The sequence below is a fragment of the Artemia sp. Qi Xiang Cuo genome, chromosome 13 (assembly GCF_049724085.1).
Source record: "Artemia sp. Qi Xiang Cuo chromosome 13, ASM4972408v1, whole genome shotgun sequence".
Classification (NCBI taxonomy): domain Eukaryota; kingdom Metazoa; phylum Arthropoda; class Branchiopoda; order Anostraca; family Artemiidae; genus Artemia; species Artemia sp. Qi Xiang Cuo.
The window spans coordinates 63,610,758-63,638,088 of NC_142806.1; the positions used below are offsets into that span (position 1 = coordinate 63,610,758).

A 27,331-nucleotide genomic window follows, 5' to 3' on the forward strand; every position below is an offset into this window, starting at 1 on the left:
CAACAATTCAATCTTTTCAACTTTTATTTTAGTCTTGCAGTTGAAAGTTGCTTCTTTTGAAATATCTTTAGATGTTACACCCTCGTTTGTCGAGTCATACGACAGAAATAGGTAGTGAGAAATGAGAAATCTATATGTTTTTTTTTGCTTAATTCTCCTTTGTATTAGAGGCAATAATTTAGGCAGCTACTGACCGTGTTATTTTTTGTCTTTATATTTATTCGATGAGAACGCATATTTGGCTATTTGAGCTTTTGAGCTGTCGTTTTGAAATAAACCACTCACTCATTCAGATTTGACAAAAATAATTTTAAAAGTTAAATCAATTTGAAATCCCTAATAAGTATTTTCAAAATAAACCCTAAAACAGTAACTAAAAAAAATTGCCAAAATGTTTGGTGAAAAATAATTTAGGCATTGGGCACCAGAGTGCCAAAGACCAAATTGGAATACCGCTAAAGGGCTGGGCACACGTAGCTGATTTCGCGAACTGATTTCCAAATAAACGCTGATTTTAAAAGAAATCGGCGTCGATCTGAGCTTGAAAAATTTTCTAGTTTTCGGCACCGATTTACAAAATCAGCGCTGATTTTCATCATAATCATCACAAAAAATAGGGATACAAATAAATAGTCAGTCAGAGGTATCTGTGGTGAAAGACCCCACTACTGAGCTGAGAACTTAACTGAGGACTAAGTTGAGATCAATCAAGCAACTATTAATAAACTCCAGCTAACTATGTGTGTCTATGATTTTTTGTTTTGAAAATTTTGCGCAATTAATTTTTTTTCAACAAATTTTTCTTACCGCTATCGTTTGTCCACTGATGCTGAAATCAGTTCCCGAAATCATCTACGTGCCTAGCCCTTAAATCCTAATTAATAAATTGTGTTTTAGGGTGTTGTGAAAGTTGGTGCAGTAAATGCTGACGAGCATAATTCACTTGGTGGTGAGTTTGGTGTTCGTGGTTTCCCAACTATTAAAATTTTCGGAGCAAATAAAAAGAAGCCAGAAGATTATAATGGAGCAAGGACTGCAGATGGGCTCATTGATGCTGCTTTCAAAGCTTTAAAAGCGAAAGTCAATAATCAAATGGGTGGAAAGAAGAGTAGTTCTGTGAGTACACTTTACTTTAATATTTGTTAACTTACTAAGCTTGTCAATTGTGCTCTTATCAAGTTATGAAAACAGGATTTGGACACGAGGGATTCCAAGATAGGCGAACTAGAATTTTTTTTTTTTTTTTTTGACATATTCAACATATAAGCTTAAAGGCTATGTAAGTTTATAAAAAGGATTGATTTGTAAAAGTTGAAGTTGGGTTTTATTCGCTTTCTAGATTTTTGTTTGTTTCCCATAAGTTAAAAAGGGACAGATTTGGGGGGGGGGGGCAGGGGTCTGTCTTGTCTTTTTCATCAATCTACTATCTCAGGTCTCGCAAGACGAGCTAGAATAAATGCCTTATTTGTTTAGAACGCGTCAGAGAACTGTATCCGAAAGGATGATTTTTATTACTATTGTTATTATTGGGGGGACAGGAAAGAGACTCAAATAAATAAATTCTCAGTTAACGCCCATTCACAGTTAAACTTTACTAATGCCGAGATTTAGACCAATGAGAATTTTTCAGCCAATCAGAAAATTCTATGAAAAATCTGGTTGGCTTAGATGAACGTATTAGTAAAATTTCATTATAAATGGACCTTTAAACTGGCTTTTACGAGCCACAGTCCATCTGCTACTTTGTAAATACTAATATGCATTCCATGTGGCCTCATCACGTAGAAGGAATGACCCCATCCAGGCCAAGGAATGGCCTCATCATGTAGGCCAAGGAATTGGCCTCATCATGTAGGCCAAGGAATTGGCCTCATCATGAAGGGGGCCAATTTCCCTTGATTTCATCAGGTAGAAGGACTGGTTATATAAGCAAATGGCCTGTTTGATCGCAAATTAAAATTTTTAGTGTCATTTGGAAGGACCAAGACGGGTTGGAGGCCCCCACCCACCATATGCCGTGGGATAGATTTAAAAATAGACAAGAAATATGGCTCAAGGGGTGACATAGGAGGTGTGTATGCAGGGGTGGGTGCCCAAAATTATGCAAATACCTGATATAAACACGGAATTCGGACTTTCGCTCGGACACTGACTTCGCGTTAGTCTCATAGGGTTTTTTTGAAGGGAGGCAAAGACTATCTGCGCTTTATGTATTCTCTGTGGGATACCAAGCATTGGAAGATCCGTTACTATAAATCTGGGAGCCAAGGCTTGTGAAACAGTTGACTTTCTCCAGCTGAACCTAATTGATAGTTATTGAAAATGGCCCTGTATGGTTAAAATTCATGGATCTTGTTTTCTGTGGGCTCGAGTTTGAGCCAATCATGCCGGCCATGGCCGCCGTGTCATCAAGCATGTTTTGGGCTTCTTTGGGGTCATAACCGAGGTCATGTCCAATATGAGCTCACGTCCAATATGAGCTCATGTCCAGTATGAGCTCCTGGATAAGAAGACAGTGCATTTTTAAGCACCCATTCAAAGCAGTAATTGAACAGAGCCGGAGAGAGGGCGTACCCTTGTTTTGCTCTGAACTCAACTAAAAATTCGTCAGTTTCCTCGCCATAGGTTCGAACTGGGCTTATTGACGCGAAATAGTATGCCTTCATCAGTTCAATGAACTTCTGCAGCATTTGTGTGCTTATGTTGTATGTTTTCAATATCTTGCATATTTATTAAAAAAAACTTCATTTTTCAAAAATGCCAAGCAAAAAATCATAATTTTATTACTGTTGGTCATTACTTCACTACCTGAAAAATAAATTTCTACTCTGGGTTTTTATTTTTTTTTTCCAAATATTGATGAGGGGCCAGGGATGTCTCATCCCCCCAATCAAAAGATAAAAATTATGCGTATGTGCCTATAAAGGGCTACCGACTTTAGAATCCTAGATGTACATATTCGTGACGTCGAAAGTTAAATTCCTAGGCTCAGATTTTAAGACCTGGGCTCGAGTTCCAAACTGTGGGGTCGTTTCTCTGGATTCCTGTGGGTGAATGGAGCCCCAAAGGTGCAAACCTTTTGTCAATATGTATAAACCAAAACGTCAAGACCGGAAGTTCCTCTTTTAGGGAATCTATTACTGTGTGATGCCGATCAACCATATTTGAAAAAGGGCTTTGGATTGATTTGAAAAACATTTTCTCTTTTAAGTTGGCTAAGCTTTTCTTTAAAAAAAAGCTCTCCTTAAGAGGGGGTGAGGTTACCCCTACAGTTACAGATTACCCCTGCTTACTCGCCTTTTTTTTTTGTATATTCGCTCATTATGTTAATGGATAATTTGAAACACCGCATCAAGAAAACTGATGGATATAATTATTCGTTTATCAGACTTTACTAAGAGCCAGAATTCATTTGTTCTGTTTTAGGGGTAAGATATAGCAGATGGCATGGACATACCCAAAGGGAGCTTGCTCCCGCCCCTTTCCCCGAAGATCTTCTTGACTTATGGGGGGGTACTAAATCTTAAGGCTACTGTGCGAAAACTTGTGTACATATTTCCAAAGGGTAAATGCATGTTTATTTAAAAAACTATCAGCTCTAAATTAAAAAAAAAATGAAAGAATTATCTGAGATGTTCTTACAGATATATCATTTTCGATATTTTTCTCTTTTGGTGTTATATTTGTAATTCGCTACTTCAAAGAGGCTTAAATACATACTTCGGTGGAAATCAAACATTATTTGAGAGTTCAGTACATAATGTGATTTGATTCGTAATATTGCAATTTTATGACGTAAATATTTAGAATTTTGTGCTTCGTTGCAGAGCATCGTTACTAGTCTCTAGTGTTCTGTCCTGGGTGAGGGCTGGGGCTTCGTAGGGTTCAATGCCCCGGGTGGTGATTCGACCGCGAATGACGCCGGCCCATCTTGTGGATGGTCTATCTCTGTGGTATTTCCAGCCGTTTATAGTTGGACCAAAGTCGAGGATGAGGCGAACGGGTGTTTGACTGTGCAGGTGAAATAGATGATGATGCCAATGGAGAGAGCGAGACACGATCTGTCCAGACAGGAGTGGCAATTTAAAAGACTAGAGGATTCAAAAGACCCAGTTCAGTACTCTGTCAAACCATCTAACGCGTTCAATTTTAAGGAGGTTTTTCGTCGGAACAGCATCTACCATTGTCATCTGATTCATCGGCCACATGTCTGGCGAGTATAGCATAATGCTAGGTATTGAGGCAGAGTAGATTCATGTTTTTGTGAGGTGGCTGATCTTGGGTTTGTGCAATATTAATTAAAAAAAAAACTTTCCCAAAAAGAAATTTTCCAAAGAAAAGTGAAGGCCATTTTAAACTTAAGCTCAGCAGATACAAATACATGTTAAAATGCAAACTCAAAACAACCAGAAATTACTATTAAAGAATAAATGAAACCCAAAACGAACAGAAATTAAATTAACAGTCATAGCAAAAAATATACAACAAGCAATAATATAAATGAATAAATAGATCTTAAAGCGAGTAATGCTTAGATTGAATGTGAAAATCAAGCTCAGGACGAAAAAAAATATTTTGCTGTTAAAGTATAAATGTAACTTAAAACGATTAGAAATCGAATAGACGATCAATACGAACAAACATACAATATATATTAAAGTAAATGAATAAAAAAATCTTAAAACATGTGAAACTTAAATTAAATATGTAAATCAAGCTTGAATCGAATAAAAATAACTACAGACAAGAGTTTTGGTATCGCCTCCTTCTCTAACTGTAAAAGTCTAAAACCTGCTGCGTTATTGCCGCTTTACTGAAAACGCATTATATTTGGGATATTTCCCTTTGTACTTAATATTGAGAATAACGTTAAAACAACAATAGAAATTCGAATTGATGAGCTTTAGGCAATTAATATTATTATACATCAAATATTCAGTTTAATTTATTAGTTCTTTCTAAAATTGTTCAAGACGAATATGGTTTCACTGCAAAGACGAGTTTGGATACTGCGCCCTTCCTTAACTATAAAACCATAAAGCCTACTGCATCATTGGCGCTTCGCTGAAAACGAATTATATTACAATTATTTTCTTTTTGAGTTCTTACAGCATTGAAAATGAAAATAAAAGTGAAATAAAATCTTGAACTGATGGATCTTTCAACAATTATTATCATCTTTCGTTTTATGATTTATTTATTCATTTCCATTCGTATCTATTATATTTTTGTTTGCATTGATTGTTTATTTTATTTCTATTCGTTTTGGATTTTATTTATGCTTCAATAGCAATATATTTCTTTTCGTTTTAAGCTTGATTTGCATATTCAATTTTGGCATTACTCGCTTTAAGATTTATTTGTTCACTTATATTATTGCTTGTTGTGTTTTTTTTTTGCTATGATTGTTTATTTAATTTCTGTTCATTTTGAGTTGCATTTATTCTTTATTAGTATTTTCTGGTCGTTTTGAATTTGAATTTTAACAGGTAATCGTATCTGCTGATCCTAAGTTTAAAATGGCCTTTACTTTTCTTTGAAAAACCTCTTTCAAAGAAAAGAAGGGGGAGGGTCCAACTGTTGTAATTCGTCTTCTCAAATTGAAATTTTTTAGAACTACAATTCAGGTCATACTAGCTTACTAGAAAGGGGGAAGGGCCAATGGATATGAGGATGTCCACCATTTTTTTTTTTTTTTTTTAGGACTGTCAAGGGAATATGGTTTGACCTAAAATGGCTTCTGGCCTTGGGCCACTTCTTTTGTGAAGAATAGCTTTTTAGTGTGTTAATTTTCATTATAATGACTTTTTTCTTATAGTCGGATAGTAGCGACGTTTTTGAGCTGACAGATGACAACTTTGATAAGCTTGTTCTTGGATCCGAAGATTTATGGCTTGTCGAATTTTATGCGCCATGGTGTGGCCACTGTAAGAACCTGGCACCTCATTGGGCCCAAGCAGCCACTGAACTTAAAGGCAAAGTCAAACTGGGAGCTCTTGATGCGACAGTTCACTCAGTCAAGGTAATTAAAAAAAATTATATGGAAAATAAATATCAATTCTATTATTTATTTAAGGCATGATTGCAAAATAGATTGACTTGACTCAAGACAATAAAAATGGAAAAAAATACAGGATATTTCTTATATTTTGCATCAAATTTTAATGTAAATTAGAAATATAGCCATATAAATTACCTCTGTAAATTAAAGATGAATCAACAATAAAAACTGCTTTCAAGTAATGCGTCCCTGATTTTAGATTAAACTGAACAATTAACCCTGGCTTGAACCTGGCTAAAGTGACAACTAGATTAAAAGATCTATTTTAGAACCAAAATATTTGAAATCGAGTTTTGTTTTGATCTTTCCGATATTAGAAATCCTGATTTTTAAATTTGGTGGCAATAGATGGAATGCATCCTATGCAATTTATCGTTTCCACCCGGTTTAACTTATATATTTGGAATAAAAACTCAATTCTTTTGATGTATCTGCTGTTATAAAAATTCTGCTTTTAGAGTTTCGGTTACTATTGAGTCGAGTCGCTCCTTACTTACAGTTTGTTGTCACGAACTTTTTGAAACTTACTTGATATTTATTAGCTGGACAGTGTGATGTAGGCTATTTTGCCTACTATTTAAAATAATTGTTTTTGAACTTTTAAAAGCACAAAGAACAGTGACAATGAAATCGGATTCATTTTGATTGGTTAAGCGGAAACTTACACAACCACATATATCTTTAAAAATTGGGAATTCAATTTTGTATTTAGAATACTTTCATATTCAGCTATGCAGTTTTTGGTAGAGCGGGTGACAAATATGGTACTTTATTGAAAGATCAATATTTTGAACAACCAAAAGGAAAATCTTAGAAAGTCTTGGTTTTCAAGTATGAGTTGATTTCTGACAGGTCCAAGCAGTAAAAAAAAATGTATTTTAATTTTTCTTAACACTTTAGTAATTTAGTTATCCTATACGATATTCTTTGAATAATTGAATGCTGAATAAAAAATTTTGTCTAGATCTGTTTCCTAATTGTTTGTCCCTGTGTTACAAAAATGAAATCCCTTTTCTGTTGGCTGTCAAACGGGACATTAAGTATGATTAGTTTCAAGTTAGTTTGACTACTTTAAATTCTGTAGATGTAGATGCTAGCCACTTCTCCCTGGCTTCTCAAAGTCCTTTCTCAGTTGCAACCTAAAATATAGTAACAAAACGTGTCTCAAATTAAAAGGTTTATTTTTAGTAAGGAAAGAAAAAATATTTTTGCCAAGCCTCCTGTAGCCACTATAGGAAAAAGATGGAAAAAAAAGCCTAACCACAGGATTAAAACCAAATCAGGCCATTCAAAAAAAGTTATTTGCTTTTTTGACAACAGGGAACACTTTCGCATCTGTTAGATCAGCAGCGATCAGTTGATTCCTGATCAATTGAATAAGAAAACTTCCCTTCAATGCTCAATAATATTGGTTCGACTTTTCTTGTATGGTACCTTTGTATTTTTAAGGTACCATGCCTGGTACATTGTTTGGGTGAGGTCTTCGTATTATGTACCTATTGTGTTGCAGTTCTTTATATTGACAAACTTAATTCTGTTGAATGTTGAACAATTTGCAAAAAATCACTGGGTATTCGTTAGGTGAAGAACAGTAAAAACTTGTTTTTTGCTAGTTGGACAATATGGGGATCCTGGTATGTATTAGATACCAGGACAGTAGATACCATTTGGTATATGGGGATCCTGGTATGCATTACATATTTGGAAAGTAGATACAATTTGGCACATGGGGATCCTGGTATGTATTAGATACCAGGACAGTAGATACTATTTGGCATATGTTGGTTGGGTTAAAGCTATTGAACTCTTACTAAATATTTTTGCTCATTTGTTTTTGCGGTTCAACGTGGTAATACTGACGGATATATTCTAACGCCTTAAAAGTTTCATAATTTTGCAACTAACAAAAGAAAAATCTTAAGAAATCGGAGTTTTCAAGAATGATCAGGCCTAATATGGGTGCAGGAGGTAAAGAAACTTTATTTTAATGTCCTTGGTACTTCAAAAGATTTTGGACTATTGCGTTACTAAGGTATATAAGTAATATGGTCAAGTACTATTTTGACAATAGGTCAATATAGACATCTTTCCCGTGATGTCTTCTCGTTATATTCACCCTCATATTTGCTATTTGAGAGACTTTTGGACCAAAGTATGTTTATGCACGCAGATAAAAAATGGAAGTCATCAAACAAAGTATGTTTATGCATGTACTGGATAGATGGGAAATACGAATTTGTATCTTTGAAGGGGATTCCGGGGCTCGGTCGAAACGATCTCTTCGGGAAAGAGTATTGTTATCCTTAATGTAGTGTTTTTAAATTAATATTACTTTCTTTGCAGGCGCAAGAGTATGGTGTTCAAGGCTACCCAACTATTAAGTACTTCCCGTCTGGTAAGAAGGATAGGCATTCAGCACAAGAATATGATGGTGGCAGAGTTTCGCAAGATATTGTCTCCTGGGCCCTTGAGAAAGCAGCAGAAAGTGTACCCGCTCCTGAAATAGAACAGGTCAGTTTAAGACTTTTTTTGTAGGTTTGTGTCTTTCCTCCTCTTTGCCAATGTTTATAAGTTTGAAGGTAAAATTGCAGTTCTAAGGTAAATTTCACTTCGAAGGTAAATTTCAGTTCGAAGGTAAATTTCCTCTTCTTTGCCAATGTTTATAAGATCGAAGGTAAAATTGTAGTTCTAAGGTAAATTTCAGTTCGAAGGTAAATTTTCTCTTCTTTGCCAATGTTTATAAGTTCGAAGGTAAAATTGAAGTTCTAAGGTAAATTTCAGTTCGAAGTTAAATTTCCTCTTCTTTGCCCATGTTTATAAGTTCGAAGGTAAAATTGCAGTTCTAAGGTAAATTTCAGTTCGAAGGTAAATTTTCTCTTCTTTGCCAATGTTTATAAGTTCGAAGGTAAAATTGAAGTTCTAAGGTAAATTTCAGCTCGAAGGTAAATTTCCTCTTCTTTGCCAATGTTTATAAGTTCGAAGGTAAAATTTCAGTTCATAAGGTAAATTTCAGTTCGAAGGTAAATTTTCTCTTCTTTGCCAATGTTTATATGTTCGAAGGTAAAATTGAAGTTCTAAGGTAAATTTCAGTTCGAAGGTAAATTTCCTCTTCTTTGCCAATGTTTATAAGTTCGAAGGTAAAATTGCAGTTCTAAGGTAAATTTCAGTTCGAAGGTAAATTTTCTCTTCTTTGCCAATGTTTGTAAGTTCGAAGGTAAAATTGAAGTTCTAAGGTAAATTTCAGTTCGAAGGTAAATTTCCTCTTCTTTGCCAATGTTTATAAGTTCGAAGGTAAAATTGCAGTTCTAAGGTAAATTTCAGTTCGAAGGTAAATTTTCTCTTCTTTGCCAATGTTTATAAGTTCGAAGGTAAAATTGAAGTTCTAAGGTAAATTTCAGTTCGAAGGTAAATTTCCTCTTCTTTGCCAATGTTTATAAGTTCGAAGGTAAAATTGCAGTTCTAAGGTAAATTTCAGTTCGAAGGTAAATTTTCTCTTCTTTGCCAATGTTTATAAGATGGAAGGTAAAATTGAAGTTCTAAGGTAAATTTCAGTTCGAAGGTAAATTTCCTCTTCTTTGCCAATGTTTATAAGTTCGAAGGTAAAATTGCAGTTCTAAGGTAAATTTCAGTTCGAAGGTAAATTTTCTCTTCTTTGCCAATGTTTATAAGTTCGAAGTTAAAATTGCAGTTCTAAGGTAAATTTCAGTTCGAAGGTAAATTTTCTCTTCTTTGCCAATGTTTATAAGTTCGAAGGTAAAATTGAAGTTCTAAGGTAAATTTCAGTTCGAAGGTAAAATTGCAGTTCTAAGGTAAATTTCAGTTCGAAGGTAAATTTTCTCTTCTTTGCCAATGTTTATAAGTTCGAAGGTAAAATTGCAGTTCTAAGGTAAATTTCAGTTCGAAGGTAAATTTTCTCTTCTTTGCCAATGTTTATAAGTTCGAAGGTAAAATTGAAGTTCTAAGGTAAATTTCAGTTCGAAGGTAAATTTCCTCTTCTTTGCCAATGTTTATAAGTTCGAAGGTAAAATTGCAGTTCTAAGGCAAATTTCAGTTCGAAGGTAAATTTTCTCTTCTTTGCCAATGTTTATAAGTTCGAAGGTAAAATTGAAGTTCTAAGGTAAATTTCAGCTCGAAGGTAAATTTCCTCTTCTTTGCCAATGTTTATAAGTTCGAAGGTAAAATTGCAGTTCTGAAGGAAAATTTCAGTTCGAAGGTAAATTTTCTCTTCTTTGCCAATGTTTATAAGTTCGAAGGTAAAATTGAAGTTCTAAGGTAAATTTCAGTTCGAAGGTAAATTTCCTCTTCTTTGCCAATGTTTATAAGTTCGAAGGTAAAATTGCAGTTCTGAAGGTAAATTTCAGTTCGAAGGTAAATTTTCTCTTCTTTGCCAATGTTTATAAGTTCGAAGGTAAAATTGAAGTTCTAAGGTAAATTTCAGTTCGAAGGTAAATTTCCTCTTCTTTGCCAATGTTTATAAGTTCGAAGGTAAAATTGCAGTTCTAAGGTAAATTTCAGTTCGAAGGTAAATTTTCTCTTCTTTGACAATGTTTATAAGTTCGAAGGTAAAATTGAAGTTCTAAGGTAAATTTCAGTTCGAAGGTAAATTTACTCTTCTTTGCCAATGTTTATAAGTTCGAAGGTAAAATTGCAGTTCTAAGGTAAATTTCAGTTCGAAGGTAAATTTTCTCTTCTTTGCCAATGTTTATAAGTTCGAAGGTAAAATTGAAGTTCTAAGGTAAATTTCAGTTCGAAGGTAAATTTCCTCTTCTTTGCCAATGTTTATAAGTTCGAAGGTAAAATTGCAGTTCTAAGGTAAATTTCAGTTCGAAGGTAAATTTTCTCTTCTTTGCCAATGTTTATAAGTTCGAAGGTAAAATTGCAGTTCTAAGGTAAATTTCAGTTCGAAGTTAAATTTTCTCTTCTTTGCCAATGTTTATAAGTTCGAAGGTAAAATTGAAGTTCTAAGGTAAATTTCAGTTCGAAGGTAAATTTCCTCTTCTTTGCCAATGTTTATAAGTTCGAAGGTCAAATTGCAGTTCTAAGGTAAATTTCAGTTCGAAGGTAAATTTTCTCTTCTTTGCCAATGTTTATAAGTTCGAAGGTAAAATTGAAGTTCTAAGGTAAATTTCAGTTCGAAGGTAAATTTCCTCTTCTTTGCCAATGTTTATAAGTTCGAAGGTAAAATTGCAGTTCTAAGGTAAATTTCAGTTCGAAGGTAAATTTTCTGTTCTTTGCCAATGTTTATAAGTTCGAAGGTAAAATTGCAGTTCTAAGGTAAATTTCAGTTCGAAGGTAAATTTTCTCTTCTTTGCCAATGTTTATAAGTTCGAAGGTAAAATTGCAGTTCTAAGGTAAATTTCAGTTCGAAGGTAAATTTTCTCTTCTTTGCCAATGTTTATAAGTTCGAAGGTAAAATTGCAGTTCTAAGGTAAATTTCAGTTCGAAGGTAAATTTTCTCTTCTTTGCCAATGTTTATAAGTTCGAAGTTAAAATTGCAGTTCTAAGGTAAATTTCAGTTCGAAGGTAAATTTTCTCTTCTTTGCCAAAGTTTATAAGTTCGAAGGTAAAATTGAAGTTCTAAGGTAAATTTCAGCTCGAAGGTAAATTTCCTCTTCTTTGCCAATGTTTATAAGTTCGAAGGTAAAATTGCAGTTCTGAAGGTAAATTTCAGTTCGAAGGTAAATTTTCTCTTCTTTGCCAATGTTTATAAGTTCGAAGTTAAAATTGCAGTTCTAAGGTAAATTTCAGTTCGAAGGTAAATTTCTTCTTCTTTGCCAATGTTCGAAGGTAAAATTGCAAAATGCTCTTGCTATTGAAATTTTTTTCATCGACCTATTGACATTATTTGGAGAGAATGTAAAGAAGAAACCCTCTTATTGAAGGTTTTACTAATTAAAGCCTAGTAGTTAAATCGGGTGGAAGACGAGCGGAATATTGGGCATTTGGTGCACCCTGCCGCGTGAAATGCGTTTAAAGAACAAAATATACTGTACAGTATGTCTCTTTTATGTGTATATAAAAAATATGCATAGATTTTTGTGCATATTTTTGCACCCCCCCCCCCCCCCCCTGTAAAAAATAGAAATTAGTGGCTGAAAATTCGCTTTTTTCCCTTTTTTTAAACCATCTTGTGAAAAAAAAGCAATCAAATACTCATTAACAATGAGATTTTGTCAATACTAGTTTCAGATTATTACCCTGGTATCGCCTGACGCTAGCTATCAAATTTTAATGTTCAATTAACTTACCCATGGCGCGTTGCTGCGATCTGAAACGAAAGAAAATTCAAGGAAAATTCCCACCGCGAAAGATCCCCCCCCTGTGTATTAATAACCATCGTAAGTATTGGTACCTCCCCCCTCCCCGTGAACAGTCCCTCCCCGGAAAACTCCATCCGCAGAAATTTCCCCCCTTGCAGAAAATCCCCCGAAAATCCACGTATAAACTAACGATCGTATTGTTAAACTAAAAAGTATTTGAAAAATTAAATTAGGATTGTCAACTTACCCGTCGGGTGTTGTTGGATAATTTATATCCAGCAAATGTGAGTAAATTGAACGTAAGTAATTGTCAAGTATCTATTTTCAGCGGTATCTAATTCCAATCAGCATGAAATGTATTCAAAAATTTAAGAAGACCTTTGCTGTGGGGGAATTTTATATCTTAAAAACCTTTGCAAGAGTGTACTCAACAACCTTGTAAGATTTCTTTGTGAACAGACAAACAGTATAGTAATGCATACTGGACACACAGACAGACATGCATTCGATTGTTTATATAGATTAAATGTTGGAACCAGACAGTGCAATGATTTTTTACTATAACTTGAAAGGTGATAGCAATATCACTCTAGCTTGGGATGCTATCCCAATCATTATCGTGAACGGGTTCAGATTCTCCTGATTCCAAAAATTACTATTAATTTTATTTGGTGCTAATACAATTTTATTGTGATTGGGTCTTAACTGGAAGATTAAATAAAAAAAACAAATTTTTTTTTAACTGAAAGTAAGGAGCGACATTAAAACTTAAAACAAACAGAAATTATTCCGTATATGAAAGGGGCTGTCCCCTCCTCAACGCCTCGCTCTTTACGCTAAAGTTTTTTATTGTTTTAGAAAATAGAGTAAGAGAAAGGGTCAAACTTCAGCGTAAAGAGGGAGGGGTTGAGGAGAGGACAGCCCCTTTCATATACGGAATAAAAATTTCTGTTTGCTTTAAGTTTAAATGTCGCTCTTTACTTTCTGTTAAAAAAAACTTGTTTTTTTGTTTAATTTCTGAATGTTTTTGAGTTAATGCAGGTTTTGATTTTGGCTCACCGTACATGAATAATTAAAATGAAATTTGCATATTAATTTAATATTTTTTTGGCTAAATGGCTTTCTCGAAAGTTGTTTAATTTTTTTAACGAGTGTTTTTGTTAGTAATAAAAACATGTAACTTGCGAATTAACTAACGTAACGAACTTCTATATTCGTATATTTTTATTACATATATGGGGGGGGGGGGGGTGCCCCCCTAGTCAATACCTCGCTCTTTACGCTAAGTCGTAGAAACTTCAAAAAGGAATAATTTGATTGGAAATCGAAACGGATAGTGCCGTTTTTAATAGTCAAAAGTGATTGAAGGGCAACTGACACCCATTCCACGCCCACTATTTCCACAAACACATCCAGTCAAAATTTGAGATAGCCATTTTGTTCAACACAGTTGAAAGGTCCAGAAATTATATCTTTGAGCAGGACACTCCCCCCACAGTCTTCAGGGCAAGGGTTGTAACTTATGCCCTGGGGGCATATAAGGTCTTTATAGAAAATGTTGTCGTAAAAACTTGAAAAAGGGATCATTCGATTGTAAATTCAAAGGGCTAGTGCCCTTTTTAGTAGTTGCAAGTAATTGGAGGGCAACTAACCCCCCTCTCACGCCCACTATTCCCCCAAACACATGCAGTCAAAATTTTGAAATATTCATTTTGTTCAACGTAGTTGAATGTTTTGAAAATTAGGTCTTTGAGGATGATAACCCCCCTTAGAGCCCTCAGGGCAAGGGTTGTAAGTTATGCCCTGGGGGCATATAAGGTTTATATAGATAGTGTTGTCGTAGAATCTTCCACAAAAGCTCATTTGATTGGAAATTGAAAGGGCTAGTGCCCTTTTTAATTGTCAAAAGTGATTGGAGAGCAATTAACCCCCTTGTCACGCCCACCACTTCCCCAAACATTCAATCTAAAATTTGAGATAGGTATTTTTTTCAACGTAGTTGAAAATTCTGGAAATTATTTCTTTGAGGGTGACAAACCACCCAAACCCCTCAGGGCAAGGGTTGTAAGTTATGCCCTGGGGGCATATAAGGTTTTTATGGAAAATAATTTCGTAGAAACTTCAAAAAGGGATCATTCGATTGGAAATAAAAAGAGCTAGTAGCCTTTTTAATAGTTGAAATGATTGCAGGGCAACTAACCCCCTTCTCACACCCACCATTTCCCCAAACACATCCAATAAGAATTTTGAGATAGCCATTTTGTTCAACGTAGTTGAAATTTCGGAAACTAGGTCTTTGAGGATGACAACCCCCTCACATCCCTCAGGGCAAGGGTTGTAAGTTATGCCCTGGGGGCATATATGGTTTTTATAGTAAGAGTTTTACTAGAAACTATAAAAATGGATCATTTGATTAGAAATTCAAAGGGCTAGTGCCCTTTTTAATAGTCGGAAGTGATCGGAGGGCAACTAACGCTTATTCTCACGCTTATTATTTCCCCAAACACATCCAATCAAAATTTTGAGATAACAATGTTTTTAAATGTAGTTGAAAGTTCTAGAAATTAGGTCTTTGAGGATGACACCCCCCCCCCCGCGCTCAGGCCAAGGGTTGTAAGTTATATCCTGGGGGCATATACGGTTTTTATTGAAAGGTTTTATTGGAAATTAAAAGGGCTAGTGCTTTTTAATAGTTGAAAGTGATTGGAGAGCGACTAACACCCCTCTCCCACCCACCATTTCCCCAAACACATTCAATCGAAATTTTGAGATAGCCATTTTGTTCAACGTAGTTGAGAAAATCTGGAAATTATGTCTTTGAGAAAGACAATTCCCCCACAGCCCTTAGGGAAAGGGTTGTAAGTTATGCCCTGTGGGAATATAAGGTTTTTATAGAAAGTGTTGTCATAGAAACTTCAAAAACGGCTCTTTCGATTGGAAATTGAAAAGGCTAGTGCCTTTTTTAATAGTCAAAAGTGATTGAAGGGCAACTGACACCCATTCCACGCCCACTATTTCCACAAACACATCCAGTCAAAATTTGAGATAGCCATTTTGTTCAACACAGTTGAAAGGTCCAGAAATTATATCTTTGAGCAGGACATTCCAAAAAAGGGCTCATTCGATTGGAAATTCAAAGGGCTAGTGCCCTTTTTAGTAGTTGAAAGTAATTGGAGGGCAACTAACCCTCCTCTCACACCCCCCCATTTCCCCAAACACATCCAATCCAAATTTTGTGACAGTCATTTTGTTCAACGTAGTTGAAATTTTTGGAAATTAGGTCTTTGCGAATGACAACCCCCTCACAGCCCTCTGGACAAGGGTTGTAATTTGTGCACTGGGGGCATATAATGTGTTGTCGTAGAAACTCAAAAAGGGCTCATTCGATCGATTGGAAGTTAAAAGGGATAGTGCCCTATTTAATAGTCGAAAGTTATTGGAAGGCTTGATATTATTATACTAAAGAGTGATGTTGGTACAGTGTATTATATATTTTTTTTTTTTTTTTTTTTTTTTTTTTTTTTTTTTTTTTTTTTAGACCAGGGCACTTCGTATCGAAGGAGTTATCCTAGAAACTTTGAAAAGGGCTCATTCGATTGAAAATAGAAACGGCTAGTCCCTTTTTTAGTAATTGAAAGTGATTGGAGGGCAACTAATCCCCCTCCCATGCCCATCCTCCCATTTGCCCATTATGTTTAAAAACTAAATGTTGCCTTAAGATTTAATCAAACTGTACTGAGTTAATGCTAATTCCCAATAAGGCATCTCAGCAGTATCCCAAGAACGACTGGGGGTATTATGTTCAAACTTTCGGGGCTACTTCTGCTCTTAAAATTTAACCAAATCAAAATAGCGTAAGTGTATCCAAGCTATCAAAGAAAGTAAACAGATTTTTTTTGCGAATGGTATCATGTTTTTTATTTCAGGTGAACTAGAGGAGGTATGAAACTAAATTGAACTCTACTATTTGTGTCCAGATTTTTAAAAAGGTGTATGTTGTTAAAAATTGCTGAAAAATGGTCTCCAGCATACAAATAGGCCAAACTATGAAGTCTTAAAAAAAACGAAAAGATTTGAACTATTATTTTCCTTTTGCCTGAAAAAGACTATGTCACTATAAAACGAACGGAAATTAATAAAAGAAACTTTTTCCACAAAATAAGTTTTTCAAAGAAAAGTAAAGATCTTCATTAAACCAAAATGAGCAAAAATAAAATCAAATAACCTACCAAGCGTGAAACTACCACAAATGAGCATTGATAAATAAATGAAACCCAAAAGGAACAGAAATTAAAATGAATAACCGAGTCAAACTCAAAACGAGCAGAAATTAACATGAGTAGGGCTGAAAACCCCTATGCCTTCCCAAGACCAGAACTTAAATTGCACTTTATTGAAAAAAATACAATTGAATGTGCCTTGTCAGTTTAATATACAATTACTGATATTTATTAATTAAAATGTTAATATTATTTGATTTATTAAAGTTATAAAAGTAAAAACATTTATATTTTTTTAGTTAAGTGCAAATTATGTTCTGGCCTTCTGAAGGCATAGGGGTTTTGAGCCCTACTCATGTTAATTTCTGCTCGTTTTGATTTTGATTCGGTTATTTATTGTAATTTCTGTTCGTTTCGGGTTTCATTTATTTATCGATTCTGATTTGTGGTGGTTTCACGCTTGGTAGATTATTTTATTTTATTTTTGCTCATTTTTTATTTAATGGAATTCCTTACTTTTCTTTGAAAAACTTATCTTGTGGAAAAAGTTTCTTTTAATTAATTCTTGGAATAGGTCTATGTCATCCTTGGAATATTTGTACATTTCCTTGAAATATTGAAACCGTAACATTGTTGAAGATAAATTGTTATTTTTTAGATTATATCCATAATAGTTTACAGATTGTGTTTTTACACTAGGCACTCAAACTAAACAAAACGGTTGCGCTAAAAAAAAAAAACTGTTGGAAAAATTGCAATATTTGGGGGGGGGGGGAGATACCTCATTGTTTTCCACAATTTTTCCACAAAAATTGACATCAATAATGGTCAGTGATGGTCATCAATTACCATCTTGATGCATCAAAGATGGTACCTTCTGGGTAGCATAATTTATACATCTTGCGTAGATGCCTGATGATGGATCCTATACACAAATTATCAGTGCCGCATGAACAATTTTGTTGCTAGGGCAGAGTAGAGACAGGCCATATTAGTTGAATGTTTCATCAAAAAGAGAATTTTATTATGATATAGCTTGATTTTAAGATTTTGGAAGTTCATAGAAACTCATGTCACATTTACTGTCTATTATATTCTAAAACAAACACACAACTTGAAGGCATGACGAATTTTTAAAAATAGGTAGACTACATTTCAACGAATTTTTAATATATAAAAAAAAGTTAGTTCCCTAATTTGTTAAGGATGACTAGCCAGTTTCTTGTCCCGTAAACAACAACATTTTAGCACATGTTTTACCTTTGTTTGGCACATTTATCTGCTGATGACGATCACTGATGTATCGAAATCGCTGATGGGTCGAAATATCCCGAACGTTTTGCATTTGTTTTTCTCTACCTAATAGAAGGACTTATCCATATTTGAATTTATTTTTTTGTTATTTAACACATGTTGCCTGAATGAAAAACCACACCTCAAAAAAGTTTTTGGACAAAATGTTCTTCATATTTTGAGACAATGATAGAATTAGCAGTTTTGTCAGCGTTGACCACTGTATATAGATAATATAACAGTAAGATCACGACTGATGATTTTTGGCACTTCATTCTCGGCGCGTACAAACAGCTCCTCCCATTTACTCTGACATTAGTGGGTCAGTATGTATTTGTCAGTCACTGAAAAATGGTGCGAATTTGTATTATTCGTAAATATGAAAGCAGAAAGAAACTTGGTTAGCCGGATTTTTTTTGCGAACACGTGCATATTGCGAAGTTAAATTTAAGAATCAGGAAATAAAGAGACATGCCTATCAAGGAAAATAAACTAGCAAGTTATTATTTTACTTTTAGTAGTTTCAATATTTGATTACCTTTTTTTTAATAAAGGAGCAACATTTTTAAAACTTGTGTTCGATTATCTCCTTAATGAGCTCCTCAGTACTACAAACAATAAAAATCAAACCAATATCAATAAACATATGTGAAAACTGGAAGTGACTATATTTAATTTGGCTGCAAGTCTGCTTTCATGCCCACCACGTAATTTTCCTTTGAAAAAAAATTGATAAAACTTAGGAACTGGAATATCAATGCAAAGCGCCAAATTTCATAATCAAATGTCATCACGTTATGGCATTGTTCAAATAAAACTTATTTTTTACTTGATTATCATTGTAAATTCATTCTTTGTTTTTCTTTTCATTCTTAAACCAATGTTATATTTACCTTTTGCATTATTACAACCCACTGTATATACATTTATATAAATTCATATGCAGCCATATCAATTATTCTCCTTTCCTTTTTTGTTCTTTAATGATAATTTCTGGTCGTTTGGAGTTTGAGTTATTGTAGGCTTCTATTTCTACTGATCTTAAGTATAGTATGGCCTTTACTATATATATATATATATATATATATATATATATATATATATATATATATATATATCGGCGCGTACAAACAGCTCCTCTTATTTGATCTGCCATCCGCGGTCCAATTACCCTGGAACACGTATTTTGGCAGAAACTTTCTCAAAATGCCTTTGAAACCAACTCGAGACTTCGAAACCTACTTGTAATTCCTAAAAACATCTAATAATAACATTACACTACTGATTACCGATTTTCATATATGTATTGGAATAAATTAATTTAAAATTAGATTCTTTAAAATTTAGTGTTACAACGTTGAAGCCAAGTTTCTCGTTCCGACTTGAAATCTGACTTGTTTACCCGTGAAAAAGTCGAATGTCGCTTATGTTTATAGTTGTTTAAATGTTCTCTGGAGCACTTACATCTCGGTCCGGGTTTTTATAATGGTTGAGATAGGGAAAGATCATAATGTCTATTATTCATATACAGTGGTGTTGACAAATTGTTCATTTTCTAGATAACATCCGAGTCAGTCTTCAAGTCTGCCTGTGTTGATCATCCCCTTTGCGTTATTTCAATTCTACCAAACATATACGACTGTCAATCTGAATGTCGCAATAATTACTTGGAAATTCTCAGAACCATGGGGGAAAAATACAAAAAGAAAATGTGGGGATGGCTTTGGGCTGAAGCAGGCAGTCAGCCAGAATTAGAAGAAGCTCTAGAACTTGGTGGTTTTGGATATCCAGCTATGGCTGTTATAAGTCATAAGAAGATGAAGTATCTGACGTTGCGTGGCTCTTTCTCTAGTGATGGAATCAATGCATTTTTAAGGTAATATTTTTTTTTATTGGGTCTTTTTCCGCTAAATGTTTTAAGTTTTTCGTTCTTTAATATGCTCTTTTTGCCTTTTCTTATTCTTTATTTATGTAAAATTTTTTTTTTTGCTCTTTTTGTCATCCTATAGAGCGTGGCATATGGGAAATGCTCGATTGCTACTGGTAATATTTTGTACCCAGAAAACAATAAGGCCTAGAAGGGAACTGCAGCAGCAGACATGGGCGCCCATAAGGGGGGGGGGGCAGGGGGCGCCTCCCCTGGCTGAATGATGCTGCTTTATTTTTATATTTTTGTTCTGGGATTTCTATTATAGCATTAAAAGTGCCGATTAGACGAGATTTGCCCCCCTCCCTGGATTTCAGCTTATGGGGGCCTATGGCAGCAGAACTAGCACTCTAGGACTTCTAATGCTACTAGTAGCACCAGTTGTTTAAAAAGCTTAGCCCAGAAGGGAATCATTGCAACAGAACTAGCACTCTAGGATACTATGACCGCTTGCACTTTAAGACTGCTGGCAATGCACAGTTACTCTACTACTGCTACTGGTCATATCGTGTAACTAGAAAACGATAAGACCCATAAGAGAATAAATGCACTCTAGGACTTCTAGAACTGTTCTAGCTCTCTACTAGCACTCTTGGACCACTACTGGTCCTGCTAGTAGCACCAGTAATATAAATTTCGCTTTAACGCTTTAAGGCTTTCGCTTTAAGACTGTAAGTTCAACGGCCGCGAGTCTAGAGAGCTTACGGTTATATAAATACCCGAGTAATATCTAAATTTTAGCTAAGGTGAAAAACGCCCGGTCCAGCTGCAACTGAGAAAAGACTTTGAGTGGAAGATTCAAAAGACTTTTAATCCAAAATTTAAAATTGTAATTATTGAAATTTGGTTCTATTTTCTATGAAATTTGTTTTCAAAATTTTAAAAATAAGTACTGTTAAAAAGGCTTAGCACGGAAGAGAATTTTAGCAGCAGAACTAACACTCTATGACTAGAAAGAAATCTATGTTAGGTATCATTGGAATCTCTTCGTATTTCACCTCCACTCAGTTATGCTACTTTTATTTCTATTGCAAGTGTAGCAGTTATAATAAAACTATTACAGCATAGCTTGTGCTTAAAATTTGAAAATTCATTGGCTGAAATGTTGTTAACAAATATGCTCCTTAATGCGACGAAACGCATGAAAAGAAAACAGAGAGAGAAGAAACGTAAGCTTTTCGTGTTTCCTTTCCGTTTTTCCGAGGTTTCCTTTTCCTGCAAAGAAATCTCTTTTGAGTGGCTCTTGTTAGCACAATACAAATTTCAAGGAGGATAAAAATGCTCATTTTATATCTAAAAATCTTCCCCTCCCCGTAAAAAATATAAATAAATAACCGTGAAGCAATTTAAATATTTGACTATAATTGATTTTTTTTTTTTTAATGATGCAATGCACTTGGTGATTCAACAAAACATACATTTCGCAAAAAAATTTCTTCGCGCTTATGCATAATCTTTTTTCAGTCAATGAATAAAATAGGCATTTAGAAGTTCCTCCTTGTGCCTTTGTTGTAGTGGAACGTTATATTCCTCCTTGTTCCTCCTTGTGCCTTTGTTGTATTGAAACGTTATGTTCCTCCTTGTTCCTCATTGTGCCTTTGTTGTAGTGGAAAGTTATATTCCTCCTTGTTCCTCCTTGTGCCTTTGTTGTATTGAAACGTTATGTTCCTCCTTGTTCCTCCTTGTGCCTTTATTGTAGTGAAACGTATCTTTTGACTGAAGTAAGTGAGATGAAATAAATATTTTGTTATAAAAAAGCGATTATCACATGCTCACTATGCTAAATTCATGTTGTGTCAAATACATCACTAAAAAGAGAAAAACTCAGAAATAGTACCTATTGATACATGATAAGGCACAAATGAATTTGAGTAGCGTTTCATTCGAAGGGTTGACAAATTTAATATGTCTCTGGATCTTGTATCTACTTCCTTGGTCATAAGATTCTGATTCTGATCAGGGTTGCCAACTACCGACGCCAATAAAGAGTGAAAATCAGAGCCAAAAGAGAGTGCAAGCTGTTAAAAGAGAGTGCAATGAAAATAAAAGATTGCAGTTCACAAGAAAAGTGTGCAAGTTGGCATCCGTGATTCTGATCAGCGTTGTTAAAAGCGCTAAGTGGCAAAGGAAAGATAACTGTAGAATTACCCCTTCAGGGTAAGAAGCCTCCTGTTCTCAGTGACTTCTATCATTAAAGAGAAGGTAAAGATAACTGCAAAGGAAACGGCAAAGATCCGGTAAAGAAAGACAACTGCAGAATTACCACTCCGGGGTATGAAAGCTTCTGTTCTCTGTGGCATCTATCATTAAAGAGAAGGTAAAGATAATTGCAAAGGACACGGCAGAGATACGGTAAAAGAAAGGCAACTGTAGAATTACCACTCCGGGGTATGAAAGCTTCTGTTCTCTGTGGCATCTATCATTAAAGAGAAGGTAAAGATAACTGCAAATGAAACGGCTAAGATACGGTAAAAGAAAGACAACTGCAGAATTACCACTCCGGGGTATGAAAGCTTCTGTTCTCTGTGGCATCTGTCCTTAAAGAGAAGGTAAATATAATTGCAAAGGAAACGGCAAAGATACGGTAAAAGAAAGGCAACTGTAGAATTACCACTCTGGGGTATGAAAGCTTCTGTTCTCTGTGGCATCTATCATTAAAGAGAAGGTAAAGATAACTGCAAAGATACGGTAAAAGAAAGACAACTGCAGAATTACCACTCCGGGGTATGAAAGCTTCTGTTCTCTGTGGCATCTGTCGTTAAAGAGAAGGTAAAGATAATTGCAAAGGAAACGGCAAAGATACGGTAAAAGAAAGGCAACTGCAGAATTACCACTCCGGGGTATGGAAGCTTCTGTTCTCTGTGACATCTATCATTAAAGAGAAGGTAAAGATAACTGTAAAGGAAACGGCAAAGATACTGTAAAAGAAAGACAACTGCAGAATTACCACTCCGGGGTATAAAAGCTTCTGTTCTCTATGGCATCTATCATTAAAGAGAAGGTAAAGATAATTGCAAAGGAAACGGCAAAGATACGGTAAAAGAAAGACAACTGCAGAATTACCATCCGGGATATGAAAGCTTCTGTTCTCTGTGGCATCTATCATTAAAGAGAAGATTGCAAAGGAAACGGCAATTTGCAATTAAAGATAATTGCAAAGGAAACGGCAACTGCAGAATTACCACTTCGGGGTATGAAAACTTCTGTTCTCTCTGGCATCTATCACTAGATTGAAGGTAAAAGAACGGAAAAGGTAACCACAAAGATAAGGTAAAGAAAGACAATGACAGAATTACCGCTTCGGGGTATTAAAGCTTCTTTTCTCTGTGTTATCTTCTATTCGAAATTTACAAAGCGCCTCTGTAAATATCCAACTTGTATTTTTGTTCTAGAAAAACATGTCTTTTGTAATAAAAGTGAACAAGATGGAATAAATCTTGTATTCTAAAATGGCGGTCAAATCGCAACTTCCGAATTCATATTTTGCATTAAATACACGGCAAAACTTTGATAAGTAAAGAACGTTTGACGTAATTAAATAAAAAAAAACAAGTTTTTTTTAACTGAAAGTAAGGAAAGACGTTAAAACTTAAAACGAACAGAAATTATTCCGTTTATGAAGGGGGCTGTCCCCTCCTCAACGCCTCGCTCTTTACGCTTAAGTTTTTTTATTGTTTAAAAAAATAGAGCTGTGAGAAAGTCAAACTTTAGCGTAAAGAGCGAGGCGTTGAGGAGAGGACAGCCCCCTTCATAAAGGGAATAATTTCTGCTCGTTTTAAGTTTTAACGTCGTTCCTTACTTTCAGTTAAAAAATTTATTTTTTATTTAATTTTTGAATGTTTTTGAATTAATGCAGGTTTTGATTTTGGCTCACCGTATATGAATAATTCAAACAAAAATTGTATATTCATTTTACTTTTATTTTGTTAAATGGCTGTCTCGAAACTTGTTTAATTTTATTTACGAACGTTTTTATTAGTAATAAATATACGTAACTTACGAATTAACTTACGTAACGAACTTCTATATTCATAGATTTTTAATACGTATATTTGGGGTTTGCCCTATAGTCAATATCTTGCTCTTTAAGCTAAAGTTCAAATTTTTTTCCAATTCTATAAAAACGACCCCTTAACCACAATCAGTTGATCAGTTGAAATCAGTTGAAAAACTTGTTGTTGTTTTTTTTCTTAATTTCTGATCTTTTTCTTTAATAACGTGGGGAAATCCGGTGATCCCTTCATAGCAATGTCCCTTCCCCCATGAAAACTTCCTTCATGGAAAGATCCTCCCATATACCTCCCGACCCACCCACCCACCTACCAGAAAAAATCCCCTCTGAAAAAGTCTGTATACTTTCCAATAACCAATACTTTATGTTAACATTGGGTAAAGTTCATAACTTTCAGCCCCCCCCCCAGGGACTTCGGGGGATTAAGTCATCCTAAAAGACATTGTTATCATATTTTCGACCATGCTGGACAAAATAGCTATCTCAAAATTTTGATCGGGTGACTTTGGGAAAAAAATGAGTGTGGGAGGGGGCCTAGTTGCCTCCATTTTTTAGTAACTTAAAAAGGAGGCTAGAACTTTTAATTTCCGTTCCAATGATCTCTCTTACGATATTTTAGTACTACCGGATCAATACAATCACCCCTGAGGAGATAAAAACAACAACAAAAAACAAATAAACACGCATCCGTGATCTTTCTTCTGGCAAAAAATGCAAAATTCCACATTTTGGAAGATAGGTGCTTGAAACCTCTACAGTAGGGTTCTCTGATACGCTGAATATGATGGTGTGATTTTCATTAAGGTTCTATAACTTTTAGGGGGTCTTTCCCCCTTTTTTCTAAAATCAGCCAAATTTTCTCAGGCACGTAACTTTTGATGGGTAAGACTAAACTTGATGAAACTTAAACTTGAATGTCCCGAATTGATATACTGTTTTATTTGGAGAGAATCCGGATTTAAAATTTGTTTCGGTAGTTTTACTATAAATATTCAAGATTCAATTCACAACGAAAGCCACCCTACCTTTCCATGAAAAAAAGAACAAAGCTAGTCCAGTAGATGTGGACTTTTTTGAAGACATACTTTTTGAGGTAAGTAAAAGAATATATACGAGTAGTTGGGTTATATGACCTATATCCCTCCTCTGCGATACAGAAGAAAAAATTAAAGAAGAATTTTATTCTATTCATAAAGTTTTTTTTTCTTCTATTTCGTTGATAACAAGTATTGGTTATATACTCAAAATATTCGTTCACTGGTCGCTCTCTTGAAAAATTCTTTATTTCTTAAAATTGTTTTTTCCTTACACAACAAAGCTTTGCGCGTAGTAAGATGTGTAAATACCTTCAAGTTTAATTCTGCCGTCTTAATTATTGCTAATAATTTTCTGTTAGTTCACGGAAACGGAATTATTACTTAGAATACTTAGTACTAACAATTCACCTAAATATTTGAAACCTCAAAACAAGCATAAAAATTGTATTTTTGAGTTAAGTCTTTTTAGTGTTTTGAATTATATGGTTGAATTTCATCCACAATTTTCCTTTTGCACACAGAGACAAAATTGTAGATAAAATTGTTCCAAGTATTTTTGGTTTGAACAACATGCCTTGTGTCCAAAAAAAAAACTATTTGAACTTGAAGACACTAAATTGAATTCCCGACTTTTGGTTATAAGGTAAGTAAATAATTGCTTTTTATTCACAGTTGCTAAGAAATGAAATGGGAGTTTTTTTCAAGCCCCTTAGCAACTGCTGTAATATCTTGGTCAGTGATTTAGATTGAATTGATAAATGCTTTAAAAAAAAGAAGAATTTCAGGGTTTTGTTTACTTGAAAAATAAAACATAATATACTGTAAATAAAATATAAAACTGGAAAGTTAAAATTTCAAGTATATAAAGCAAAAAACCAAGGTGTAGGATCCTCAAAAATGGAAACTCCTCCAGAGGGGTGTCGGATCGAAATGAGTACTCGACTATTGAAATCATCATAGCCCAAAACACAGGAAAAATACAGTCCCCCATTTTGAGTAACGAGTAAGATCACTCTTTCAAATTGAAGTGTCTTTTTCTATATAAGGTGGACTTGATTCAATCTAATCCAAAATCCATTATGCTGTAAAATATTTTAGTTCCTACATTTCCTCTTGTTAGAGTTGGTCATGCATTGTTTGACGGACTTTGAATCTCTTTTTTAGGGATCTCTCGTATGGCAAAGGATCGACAGCTCCCATTCGAGGTGCTGAATTGCCCAAAATTAGAAATGTTGAACCTTGGGATGGAAAAGATGCTATTTTAGAAGTTGAAGAAGACATTGATCTCTCCGATGTCGAATTGGATGAACTGCCGAAAGATGAATTATAATTTGCCGCTTTAAATCAAATAGTTTTTTTTATTGTTGTTGTGTTAATTCACCGTTTAAATATCTGATATTCCTTTTTCTTGGAAATTTATTTTTCCAATTAGAAACGTTTTACAAGTGGTTTGCTTGTGTATAGTCAGTTTTTGTAACTTGTGCTAAGAAATAAATTTTCGTATGAGGTATCAAAAATCTCCTTCAAAAGCTCTCATTTCTGCTTGTTGATTTTCTTAAATGACCGTACTATTTTAAACTAAATTTTGGAGAATAAGAGGCAATTCCAGTCTGTTTTATTTAGGTAGCAACAATGCCAGATTTCACCAATTCTTTTCGTTTAATATAGCTATATCGTGTTTCAACTTTTCTTCTTACTTCTCATATTCTCGCCGATATTTTCCATATGCTATTGTTTGATTTGCCACTTTTATTCTTTTCTTATTCCTTATCAGAGCCGTATCTAGAATTTTTTTTCGGGGGGGGGGCAAACCCTTACCCTATCCCCTGGATACGGCCTTGTTCCTTATAATACACCTTTATGCTTCGACATTTCTACATTTTTTCTCTCTTTTTTCGAATGAGATTTCAAAAGTAGTGTGCATCAAAAGTTTCACTTACTTTTTTTCATATTGATTATTTTATATATATATATATATATATATATATATATATATATATATATATATATATATATATATATATATATATATATATATATAATCAATATGAAAATAAGTAAGTGTAACTTTATAAATGTAAGTGAAACTTTAAAGCGACGTGAACGCCCATTCTAAAGAAGCTCCTGTGAAAGCGTATTCAAAAGAAGCTCAAATTAGTTTCTATAAATAAAGAGAAACTAGACTTTCGTCAAAGTGACGCGAAAGCCCATTCTAAAGAACTCAAATGAGCTTCTATAAAAAAAAGAGAAACTGGCCTTCCGTCAAAGCGACGCGAAAGCCCATTCTAGAGAAGCTCAAATGAGCTTCTATAAAAAAAGAGAAACTAGGTTTTTGCCAAAGCGACCTGAAAGCCCATTCTAAAGAAGCTCCTGGGAAAGCGCATTCTTGAGAAACTCAAATGAGCTTCTATAAAAAAAAAAAAAAATGAGAAACTAAGTGTTCGTGGAAACGACCTGAAAGCCCATTCTAAAGAAGCTCCTGTGAAAGCGTATTCAAAAGAAGCTCAAATAAGCTTCGATA

At 34.5% G+C, this 27,331-nt stretch overlaps 1 protein-coding gene across 1 annotated transcript in view; it reads left to right on the forward strand.

Annotated features, from left to right (window-relative positions):
* CaBP1 (Protein disulfide-isomerase A6 homolog CaBP1) overlaps positions 1 to 26,494 on the forward strand; it is a 44,631-nt gene extending 18,137 nt beyond the window's left edge. Inside the window, exons 3-7 of the mRNA XM_089098859.1 lie at positions 898 to 1,116; positions 5,819 to 6,022; positions 8,405 to 8,572; positions 19,394 to 19,710; positions 25,975 to 26,494. Of these exons, the coding sequence (XP_088954985.1) occupies positions 898 to 1,116; positions 5,819 to 6,022; positions 8,405 to 8,572; positions 19,394 to 19,710; positions 25,975 to 26,140 (1,074 nt within the window). The 3' untranslated portion in view covers positions 26,141 to 26,494. The remainder of the gene's footprint in view (positions 1 to 897; positions 1,117 to 5,818; positions 6,023 to 8,404; positions 8,573 to 19,393; positions 19,711 to 25,974) is intronic.
* Positions 26,495 to 27,331: the final 837 nt, after the last annotated feature.